The sequence below is a fragment of the Strigops habroptila genome, chromosome 7, assembly GCF_004027225.2.
Source record: "Strigops habroptila isolate Jane chromosome 7, bStrHab1.2.pri, whole genome shotgun sequence".
NCBI lineage: Eukaryota > Metazoa > Chordata > Aves > Psittaciformes > Psittacidae > Strigops > Strigops habroptila.
The window spans coordinates 62,965,047-62,977,679 of NC_044283.2; the positions used below are offsets into that span (position 1 = coordinate 62,965,047).

A 12,633-nucleotide genomic window follows, 5' to 3' on the forward strand; every position below is an offset into this window, starting at 1 on the left:
TGTTGAGAATCTTAAAGAAAACCTGAAACTTTAGGAAAGAGGTGAATGCCTGATCAGTTACTTTGTTGATAATTTAGCATTTAGTTCTTAAGATGAAAGAAAGATCTAATTTTTTATTTGAATATGAAAGTCAACAGTCTCTTAGTGAAGGGACATTCCTTCTGCCGGTTTAATCTAGATAACAATTTTCTTGTCTTTGCCAGTTTCTTGAAAAACTGAAAAAAAAAAATAACAGGGAAAATGTTCTTAGTAGCTCAGAGATGTCATGATGCTATTCGCCTTCAGTTCTGTTCTGTATATGACACAGATTTGCACCTTGGTGGTATGATGTCTACTATACTTGCCCTGGAACATGATATCACTTTCCTTTTGAGTGTGTGTTTCAAGTTGCATTTTTCTTGGTTAATGGCATCAGAATAACTCCCCTCAGCAAAAGCTGGATTTTTATCAAGTGTCCCACAAGAATACCCTTAATAAGAAAACAGTCTTAAATGTAGTGCTGCTGCAGAATTATAATAGTCAAGTTATACAAAAATTATAAAGCACAAAGAATAAAAACTGTTGCATATGTAAAAAATCAATTACTTGATGACAAACAAATCAGATTATCACATTTCCATGTTTTTCCATAGCAACAAAGAATATAAATGCACTAGTAACTTGTTGGTATCAGCCTTACTCTTCAGGAGTTTCATGTTCCATAGGACTGGCTACCAAAACACCATAAATGGCTGGAGTTTCATTTCATGTGTTATAATTTTGAATTTAATCATTCATACATCCCAAAAGAGCAAGACAACTGCAGTGAGCTGTAGATTTGACTGCATGTTCCATTAGATAACTCTATAGCACATATTCAGAATTTTAGAACTATCTGACCGCAAGTGTTCTGAGGAATCTGAATACAAGTTGGTGACATAAAGTTTGTGGGCTATGCATGGAGGACATTGTTTTGTTGGCATACTGGGTTTTAATTCCCAAATGGTATGAAAGTTCCTGGATTTATATGTATTTATAAGGTTTATGAAGCCTTACTTATATCCTGAATTCAGAAGTCATGCAATTTAACGTATCAAATGTGGTTTCCCAGGCTTCAAAGTCTATTTTTTAAGATTTTGACTCAAGATATCTGTCACGAAATGGTAAGTTTTACCTTATACACACATGCACTTGTACACATACACACTCTCTCTGTATGAGTTCACAAAAGAACTGAGGGGGCTGCAGTGCAACATTAATAAGAGTATTTACATGCTTCTGCTTTAGTAAGAACAACATAAATCCTAAGATCAAGGGAATTCTTTGTATGACTCAGAATCATTTCCATGAAATTGCAGCTAGCTGTTATCTTTGAACTTTAAAGAAGCAAATCGTCCCTTACTGGAGGTTTACTTAGCTCCAATATGTTGAAACATTGAGGACAAAGCCATAAAAACTCCTTAAACTGCTCTGCAAGGAAATAAAAATATGTTTGCATCTATTTTCCATCAAAGCAAGCAGGGCAGAGCAGTTAGCAATCATGGAGCCTTCACTCTGGTCCTACGTTTTTGATATAGCTGATGAAATAGAACAATCTCTGCTATTCTCTGCCAGGTTGGCCAATGGAGATGGCTCTTCCTTATGCTTTCCCAAGCAAGGCAGGAGCTCAGAGTGTGACCACAGCTATACAGTGTCTGTTTTATGGGATATAAGGTTACAGTTAGTCCACTTGCCCTGACTGAGGTTTCTAAAACTATAATAGCTATCTTCTGTCAGTTAAAAAGTGTGATTTAGGCAGACAGTTTTTGCTTACTCTACTGAAGCTTCTTTTTTAGAGTAGCTAATAAAATATACTACTTTTTTTTCTTTTTCTTTTTTTTTTTTTTTTAAATAACTGCAGATGTACAAGTTTCCACTCATTTCATTCCCACAGGCTAGAAGCAAAAATGACAAAGCAGTACAACTGTATGTTATAGAGGTTATTTACTTTATGTACTTCAGACTATATTGGATTTTCAGCTTAGGTGTGCTAAACCTTGGAAACTAAATGCTGTATATAACTGAAGGAAAGAGTTAGTTATAGCATGTCTGAGTTCGTAGCTTATGTTATCTGAGAAACAATAGCATGAAAGAGCTTAAGAATTGTCAGTAGTATGTCCATTAGTGAAACTGCACATATTATACCCAGGGCTGAAGGAAATGGCTGGAAAACTGTGAAAAAAAATTCTAATTTGCTTAGATAATGTACGTATGGAAGTCAGGCTTTTTATGTGTTTTTAGAAGTGAAGCAGTTGTGCCCACACTGTACAAACTCAGGAATTTCAGTATTTAAATGCAAATATATTCATATTCTGGGAGGGTTTGTTTTCCTTTATATAGTTTAGTTTAAATGAATAGGCTTTAAAAAAAAAAAATAAATCTATAAAGTAAGGCTTTTAAAATTAGATTGGTTTCTCAACTTCACCAATTTGAGAAATTGCTGTAGTTCAAGCTACAGCAATTTACTTTTTAAATATGTGTTTAAATTTCAATTCAGTTATTCCCATTGACTTCAAGGATACAACACATTCAGGTGTAAGCAAATGCTTAACAACTTTGCTTGATCAGAACCATCGATAGCTAGATTGGAGAATAGGAGATCTTGATTCAGGCATCAGATTTTAAGGAATTTAAAATTTATTCTTTGATAGATAAATAACTTGAGAAGTTAAAACACTGAAGTGTGCCAGTATAAAACGTGGAGCTTGCTGCTTCATTGCTAGAAGCAATTTGTTTTGCTGTTTTGCTTTCAGCTTATGTATTATTTCAGAGCTGATCAAAAGAATCGGTAGCAAAGTGTGAAATAAATTGTACTTCTAAATAAATCGATTTAACATTCCTTGGTGCTTTAAGTGATTTCAGTAATATTAATATTTAAAGTATTTCTGTCTGAAATCTTTTTATGACTACATATAGCAATAATGGCCACCATTTCATTCTGCTGTTTTTCATATTAGAATATTACACAGTAAACATTGTAAAAATACTATCTTTTAGCACTGAAGTAGATGCAAAAGATTTCAAGTGTCTATTTGCATGTAAATGACTCAAGTTTTATTCAGTCAATAAAACCAGTCTATTAATCCTTTTACTACATTTCTTACATGGGTTAAAACCAAACAATATGAGATTTTCAGCTGAACGAGAACTTTTCCTTAACTTTCACATAGGTATGCAGAAAAATAATGGCTTTTAACTGACTTAAACGAGGAAGGTATGCAAAAATAATTATCTCTGCAGGTTTTTCTATTGTCTTGTGCAAATTTAAGGATTTGTTTGAATGCTTTTAGCTAAGAAAACTGTGTAATTAAAAATACCTGTTCATGGGTGGACTAAAGATGTTAATAAGCATGAAGCAGAATATTTATAGTTTTGTCTAAGAAGTAGTGAGCGTTTAAGCATACACATGCATATAGTATGGTATTAAGGTCTTACAGCAATCTGACAGCCAGGTACATTCATGTAGACACAACAATGTGGTAAAAGCAGTCCAGACATCTGGATCACAGTGCTGCTATACAGAAACATTTCTGAACAATTCACATTATTGCACTTACCCAAATTTCCAGTCTTGTCCACCCCTTTCTCCTTGTTTCTTTCTCTGCCTCTGCCTTTGTCTTTTATGTACTTGCGGAATCTCATTTTTCCTCTACAAGTCACTTCCATCTGCTTATGTGTCAGTGTGGCCCTCGTGCCACACATCACATTGAGGAATTCTCAAGATGAAGGGCTGTATTCACATCACTACTTCTGTCTCAGCACTCTTTCATGCTTGTCACTGCTCAGCACTCAGCGCCACACTGCCTTGTTTTGTCAATAACCATTTATTTGTTGCTGGAATAGTAGCAACCATTACATCTGACCTCCCTGTTTCATCAATTATGGATAGATTATTGGATGTGAACATCTGCAAAAGCTTGCTGTTGAATTTACCTCCTGGCTGGGATTAGATAAAGTATTAAACTGTTGTTTATTGTCAGGCCAAAACTCTACTGGGAAGCCAGGGAATTCCAAGACTAGCAGACTCCCATCAGCAAGCACCAAAAATTGTTTAGTATTGCCACCGTTTCCCATAAGATCGTAGCCATTTATTATTTACACTTATTACTAGTTGTTATAACATACTTGATAAAAGCTCTTGGCAGGCACAGTGTTTCCAGCTATTGTCACATCTGTCAGGATGGAAAGGATACATAAACTGTTTTTTTTCTCTTGTATTGCTGTTAAAGGGTAACAGATGAAGCTTCTTCACTCCAGACTGTTAAGCCATGCTTTATTTTGAAGAAATATGTCAACAATGGCTGGTTTGGAAAACATTAGATTCCCCTACTAAATAAAGATTGCAACAACATTTACTAGAGTAATGTCTCTTGCAGTAGAGATTTCAAATTGTATGGTAATAACAAACTAAAATACCTGATTTTAATGCTTGCATAGCTTTTTGTTCTGAAGGGCCTGGCTGATTTTTTTTTTTTTTTTTTTTTAATTTCTTTTAATAAAATGCTTCATGAGGAATACTAAATAATAAAATTATGACTGCATTCCTACAATGTTGTAGGTGTAAAGAATCAGAACTAATATAATTTAGTGGCACAGAAGGCCAGAATTGAGAACAGTAATCCATTCAGAGGATAATATAGAAGAAATAAGGATGGGGAAAAAAAGTTAATGTTTATTCAATCATGTGTACATTTCATCTCTTTTAAGTTTCCTGTGCAGCAAAACGAAGCATACAGGGTGAACTCCTGACCTTGTAGGAAGCCAACAGACATTTGAAATTACTCTGGGGAAAGGAACTTTTCCAGTTAGTTACTTGTATTTACGTATCATCCATTCAGAATCAAAGCAAAATACTCTGAGTATTACGCAAAGCATAAAAGTAAGACTAGATACAGGCAAAGATCCTTAGGTCTTAACTTGATGACTGTTAAGGAATTAGTGAAATATTTGTATTCTCTCATCCTACAAACAGATGCAGACAGAGTAACCCAAATCATGAATTGCCATACAAGTTTATAGAGCGTCAAGGTAAACATTGCGCTTGATAGCCAAACATAATGGGAGAGGAAAAAGTAGAGACTGAATAGAACAGTTACCTCTCAGGGAGTGCGTCAACCAAGCAACACCTTAGTGACAGCCATGTCCTAGAACAAGCGTGCTCCACTTCTATGTTTGACTCAGCCAGACTTCTACGTCCCATCCTCCTGTCCCTGATTCCCTTGCTCCAAAATGCATGCTTATGCTATGCATTATCCAAATACATACATTAAAGTCCCTGGAACAGCAGTTTAGCCAGTTGCAGACATTCTTTCTGTAGGAACAGTAACAAAGTTTGTACATTTCGGGGGTTTGGGGTTTTTTTTTCCTGTTTATTTATCAAAACAGTGCAGTCCAGTGTAATTGGATGTGGCTAAGGGTAAGAAGTTAGTATTCACATTCACAGAATTTGAGTTGGCGTCTTTCAGTTGTGGGAAAAGAGAGAAAACTAACAATTCTAGCAAATCAGGGAATATTCACTCTCCTCAGCATGGCACCCAGTTTCGGTATCCCTTGACTGTGAGCATGCAGGTGGAATGCTGTACTGCTGCTACCCTGGATGCTCGCTATGCCCAAATACATTTAGCATTTAACAAGGTGGAGGTGGCATTTAACAAGGTGGCCATTCAGTTGATATTGGTGTATTACTTTCTTGGGACCAATGAGCTCTGCTTATTGTAATCAATACATTACATGAACAATACAATATTCTTACTGCTGTCCAACCTTTCTCACACTGCATTTTGGCCAAAATAAGAACACCTCTGGGTTTGTATTGTGAAACTCTTCTTTGACCTTCCTCAGGATGGCCACAGGCATGTAACCATTCAAATTATGGTAATAAACCCTGTAATTTTTAGGCATTTTTAAATACGCATTTCTTGAGGAGCTATGGGAGAGAGTTCACTGAACTGCAAAATGTCTATGCGTAAGGTTCTATTTTATTTTCACTGGATGGTATCAAAATGATTACTCAGTGACTGTCAGAGCTATGTGTATTTTCTAAAAGTATTTAAGAGGTACTAAGTGGTATGAGGCCAGCAGTCTCACTCGATTGCATTGTCTTCTACCAACACCTATTGTTGGCTCCAGAAAAATGTCAGATGCTTGCTAGCCAGGCTGGGCCTTACACTGTTAGTGCAGCGCCTGTCAGAAATCATTAGCTACTGATCTCTCTGACTAATGTTCCAGTTGATTGTCTGATTCATGTTCAAGATCTGTAAATGAGGCAGAAGCATCTTTACTGCTCACCAGCTGTGAAACGGCTAAACACAGCTAGATTTTCAAAAATCAAAATAAATGTATTTCCAATAAAGTTTGACAACAATATCAAGTGCGAAGCTGAGAGCAGAACTACGGCTTTGTGGTTTCTAAAGTTACAGTATTATAAATCAATATTATGCCTTCACATTTTTGTCAGAGTAATGTATTTTACCAAAATAGCAAAATACTGGTAGTAGCATTAATCTTGTGTTGAGTTGGATAGACATTCTGTATTTAACTTAAATTCATACCTTCGGTTCTTACTCTTTTGCCCATTATCCCCAGATGTATCAATGTTTTGCACAGCCTGTGTCCTTTTGTCTGAGTCCTCAGTGTATGCTCATGAGATATGTGCATGTTTTTGTGTATGCATAAATGTACAGGTGTGACAACAATAAAAATGAAGGGTGGGATTTTGAGGAGGGGGAGTCTTAGGGGAGGAGCTGTTTTATATTAATAGAATAACCCCACGAGGGTCATACTGGCATACTGCTGAGATAACCAAGAAGCAAATCTGCACCTGAGATCTGACTAATATTTTTCTTGGCAAAGGAGATAAACATGAAATTCACCTCTACCTAGAGAATCAGTGCAAGAGCTATACGACAAATAAGCTCTAGTTTGAGGATTTAAGCAGAGCTTGTTACTTTATTTTTACACTGTAACTAATTGTAGCCACAATAGACTTACAAAGAGAGAAGATTAGGAAGAGGAAGAGAGCTGAATCAGCTTAGTGCTGAGCAGGAAAACAAGGGAAATTATACAATGGATCCTGTTGGGGTTTTTTTTTTATTTATTTCTATTTTGGAACCATAAAACCTCCTTTTTCTCTTTCTCCCTTTCTCTTCCCTTTCTTTCCCTTTTCTCTTTCTTTTCCCTTTTTCCCTTTTTTTTTTCCTCTGCATACACCAAAATAATAGTGGATGGCATGTAGGACAGTTGTCTCTAATGTGGAAGACAAAGTTGAAGTCTTCACCCTGCCACCTTCCCACATTCTGCATAAATGAGAACAAGCAGTTGAAATCCGCTGTTCATTTCTGTATGATTTTTATTTCCATTTTATTTGTTTTGGGTTTTTTAACCAGTAATTCTACTGTGGACCCACAGAAGTATGAAGTTTGAGATAGTCAGTGTGCTGGGTCACACAGAGCCAAAAACTAATTCCTTATCAGAATCAGTGCAGTTTTCATAATTTTTATTTTGTTAATCTTACCTTACATTTTCTTTTTAGAGGGAGAAAAATCTGTACATTATTCTGATCTGTTCAACTGCATCTACAGTGGTACTTTTCCACTAGTTGGTAGGATTATCAAACTCTCTTTGAAACAGTATGGAAATTTTATGATGGAGCCTAGTATGATCAGGCATAGCAAAATAAAACTAAAAATAAAAAAAAAAAAGAAAAAACCAAAAAAAAAACCAAAGACATATTGCCCCTTCAGTAACTTTAATAAGCAGACTTTTGTTCCTCTAACGCTTACATGTTAATCCAGCATTTCATCCTGCCCTACCTCCTCTTCTTTTTCTATCCTGAATGTTAAAGTTAAGGCATGCGCCGTAAGTAAGGAGGTTCCTCTTCAATTCCTGCACTATTATGGCATATTTTCTATTATATTTCTATTTCTAATAGAGCATATATTCTATTGTAATTTATGAAGATTTCCTTCCTTTCATGTAGATGATTTAATTATTGTTATTTCATCATTATTTAGAGTGAAACGTCTGATTTGTATAGTGTAGTAGTAACCTGGGACCAAAATGAGCACTTTTCATCAACACAAATCAGTGGCTTTGTTTATTTACTTACTTCTTTCTAGCAGCTTTGCAGAGATGCAGTGAACCAACTTTTCACTTTAGCCACTCTGTCTAGGTTTTCCCTTGGTTTTATCTGTACTTTTTAGGCTTTATCACATCTTTAATAAAAAGAAAAGTACTGTAGCCAAAACCTTAGGTGCCAAAGTAAACTTTCTGTGCTAAATAGTAACCACCAGAAGCCTAGTTAAGCATTGCAGAGGACAGTTGAAAGTCTTTCAGGATTTCAGTCTTGTGCATAGCATTTTGGAAACCTCCTGACACTTTCATGGCAAGTTTTCTGATATGGACACGACCACTACAACAAATGTTGTAGCTCCTCTGGGTTAAATGCAAAACCAAGAACTGTTTCTTGGACACTCGTGTGTGTCTCTGTTACCATCCTGGATTATTAGAAGGACACGCTACGAGCCTTGACAACTTTAAGTTTTGGGTGAGTTCTGAACTGATGTGACAACTTACTAAGTAATGTGCCTTTATGCTCTTTTTGTCATATCTCGTGCATTGAAAATGACTCAATTGAGAATGACTCAATTGTAGCCAGCAGTGATGATATACATGAGAATATAACTGATAAGAAAGTACTTGAGGTATGATAAGTAGTGCAGTGCACATTAATAAATGTTACTTTTTGTGCACACAGAGCTTATATAACCCAAAAAAAAAAAAAAAAAAAAAAAAAGAGCCTTGTCCAAGGATACTCTAGTACGTAGTAAAACTCTTTCAAGAACTAGCAAATCTGGGTAGTGGAAACTGGTAGAAATGGTGACATCCATAGCATTAGCACACACGGGTTGTCTTCTTTTGACCCGTGCATTTTGCCAATGACAGGGGGTTCAGTCTTATAGCAGAAATAGAATATGAATATTCTATTTAGAAATAGAATAGAATAGAATAAAAAATGCCCCATTTTTTATCTTAGTTTAAATAGGCATCTTGGGGCATGCATGATACTGTCCTATGTCCCTGGGCATCTCCCATCCCCCTTCAGAGCTGGTAAATGACATTCACTACTCCTTTCTTGGAAACGTGCAAAAAGGATTTCCATAGATCGTCTTTGGAGATTTGCTGTTTCCTCATGTGTGTAATAGGTTGGGTCAAGCAACAAAGAGGAGGGAGGAAAGAATAAGATTTAATTTTATATGCACTCTCCCGTCATCACCATTGGAAAGAAAAGGGCTGAAAAGAGAAATTATGCAATACAGGTGATGTCAGTGCTAAATTAAGTTAAGATCATGCATTTTTATACAGCAACGGTAAGCCTTTGGTTAAGGAAGTGGTCATGATAATAGAGTACATTCCTAACCAATGTTAACAAATTGTTTGTGTGTGTAAGTAGTCATAAAAATAACAACATCTACAGTTTTTTAAGGCAACATAGATTAAATGTGTAGCCTATAATTTATTGACTTCTTGAGCATCCAGATTCTACTAAGAAAGGTTGTCAAGTTGATAGTTTAAAGAAAGAAAAATATTAAGTTTATTTCAGCATATCATTCTAAAACACTATGAATGCAAATGATACCATCTTAATGTATTGATTATAGACATTCATAAAAGCACAGCCTCTTAAAATCTTTTAAATTATGGATAAGGAAATTTATATTGCGAATCAAAGTGCTAAAATACATGGATTTAAATGCAAGTTATATCTTTTTAATTTGTAATTATTGAGTAGTTTCAAACAACTGTAAGTAATGATCAAAAAACTAGTCCCATTACAGCTAATTAAGGAAGAAATGTACAAGTGGGAAAACTTAATTTGGTGTTTCATATGAACACAGAGACTGGGGGGAAAAAAAAAATTAGAAACTCTTAACATTGTATTTGTTGGGTTTTATTTTCCTGTTTCACAGACTTTGGACACCTCTGTAAAAATCTTCACACCACTTTGTGATTCTGCTGGCCTAAGCAGAGCATATGCAGCTATAGCCAAGATCCTGGTAAGGTAGGTTAGCACATCCTTGTCTGACTGTCAGTGCAGATTCATTCAACTGTGAAAGACTTAAATTGTTAGAGGTCTGTCGCTTCCCATTACTGACTGCTTAAATTTTAAGCAGTGCCCTTCTTGCAGTAAGTGACCCTTTCATGGAAAGTTATTTGAAACTGGTACATATATTTTAAAGTGTATGATTCAAGCGTTTCTTTACCTGTAAACTATAATATGTCCTTCCTCCCCGCCCCAGTCCCATTCCTCCATTTTAGGGACTGGGGGTTTTTGTATGTTTTTTTGTTTTACCCAGGTTTAGGAGGGACCTTATCGGAAAATGGAAATCCAGGCATATTTTCCAGGTTAAAAAAGACAGAAAACTTTGAAGAATGTAGCAAGCTTCAGCAGGTGTCTCAGTGTAATCTTTCTGAACTCTAAGTTTCTATTTCTTGTACTCTTTTCTTCTGTGGAGACATTTCTAGTTTGTGTATGTGTAACTAGATACAAATATGTCATAAATAAAATGTTTGTCTTCAATGTTTTCATTTCAGCATCTGGCATTAAAACCTACTTCCAGGCGAATTAGTTTGAAACTCTTCAACTTGTTACACAAATAATTTTGACATTAAGTAGTCTAATGTAATTATCATATGAAGTAAGAAACATTAAAGAGATTAAAGTGAAGGTTGCAGCTTATCCTTGATTCCTCCTATGTTTGAGGACTTCAGTGTATATGATGCATGGTAGAGGTTGGCAATTTTTTTATATAGGAGGACTTCTCACCAGGTTTATTTCAGTGTACAGAGCAAATTCTCCTGTTTGAGTTAGATCCCTTTACTCTTGGCCTTTCAGAGCACATAGGGGCCAGTCACAATCACAGTTCTCTTCAGTTCTCTGATACATAACTCATGGCTACCACCCTCACTGTAAGAAATTTCTTCCTAACATCTAATCTAAATCTACCCTCTTTCAGCTTAAAACCATTAGCCCTTGTCCTGTCACAATGGGCCCTACTAAAAAGTCTGCCCCCATCTTTCTTATAAGCCCCTTTTTAGTACTGAAAGGCTGCAGTAAGCCTTCTCTTTTCCAGGCTGAACAAGCCCAACTCTCTCAGCCTGTCTTCATAAGAGAAGTGCTCCAGCCTTTCTCTGGACCTGCATCAACACCTCCCTGCCTTCCACATGCCTTAGCATAGCTTCCGGGAGGATCTGTTCCATGATTTTTCCAGGCAGAGAGGTGAGACTGACAGGTCGTTAGTTTCCAGAGTCCTCCTTTTTACACTTTTTAAAAATGGGTGCAATGTTTCCCTTTTTCTCATCACCAGGCACTTCACTTGACTGCCATGACTTCTCAAATGTACAGCCAATTCTGTTGGGACTCTGGGATGTATCTCATCAGATCCCATAGGCTTATGTATGTTCATATTCCTTCAGTATTCATAAACCTGATCTTCTCTTACAGTGGGAGGGACTTTGCTCCCCCAGTCCCCATCTTGCAGTCCATCCACTTGAGAGGTGTGGGAAGAGAGGTTGCCAGTGAAGATCAAGCCAAAAAAGTTGTTGAGTACCTCAGCCTTCTCTTTGTCTGCTGTTACCATTTTGTCCAGGATGGTCGTCAAGGGGGGTATGCTTTCTTTGACATTCCTTTTCTGGCTGACATACCTTTAGAAGTCCTTATTATTGGCACCCCTTGCAAAGTTCAGCTCCAGCTGTGCCTTGGCCTTCCTGACCCCATCCCTACACAACCAAGCAGTGTCCCTATAATCTTCCCAGGATATCTGTCCATGCTTCCACTGCCTATGCATTTTCTTCTTGCCCTTTAGATTGACCAGCAGGTCTTGACTCAGCCATGATAGTAGCTTGCCTTCTTTTCCGGCTTTCTTATACCTGGGGATCGAGAGCTCTTGTGCTCTATGTAAAGCAAATCCTTAAAGATCTGCCAGCTCTGTTCTTCTCCTTTGTCCTGAGGGCAGTTTCCCAGGGGGTCCTATTGACTAACCCCTTGAATGGCTGGAACTTTGCTTTTGTAAAATTCAGGGCCATGACTGTATTCTTCACCTGACCCACATCCTTCAGGACTGTGAATTCCACCAGTGCATGATCAGTGCAGCCCAGGCTGCCTCCAATCTTGATGTCACCAATTAGCTCACTTGAGTTGGTGGCCAACAGTTCCAGTCTCACATCCCCTCTTGCAGGGCTGTCTGTTACCTGACTTAGGAAGTTATTCTCAATGCGATCCAGGAGTCTCCTGGATTACCTGCAGCTCACTGTGCTACTTTTCTGGCAGAAGTCAGTGCAGTGAAATCCTCCAGTATGACAAGAGCCTGCAAGCACAATGCCTCCTGTAGCTGGAGTAAGAAGCTTTCCTCAGTAGGCTCCCCTTGATGGGGTGGCCTGTAGTAGACACCAACCACAATGTCTCCTTTGCTGCTTCAGTCTCTAATTCTTACCCATGAGCTTTCAACGTGCTCATGGCTATTCTTCAGAGACAGCTCTCCACGCTCTATCCATTTCTGATGTAGACGGAAACCTCTCCATTCCTCCTTCCTCACCTGTCTCTTCTGAACAGCCTGT

At 37.2% G+C, this 12,633-nt stretch overlaps 1 protein-coding gene across 2 annotated transcripts in view; it reads left to right on the forward strand.

Annotated features, from left to right (window-relative positions):
* TTC29 (tetratricopeptide repeat domain 29) overlaps window positions 1-12,633 on the forward strand; it is a 216,333-nt gene that overhangs the window by 147,203 nt on the left and 56,497 nt on the right. For both annotated transcript variants that reach the window (XM_030492984.1, XM_030492983.1), the window contains one exon: window positions 9,987-10,078. In XM_030492984.1, the coding sequence (XP_030348844.1) occupies window positions 9,987-10,078 (92 nt within the window). The remainder of the gene's footprint in view (window positions 1-9,986; window positions 10,079-12,633) is intronic.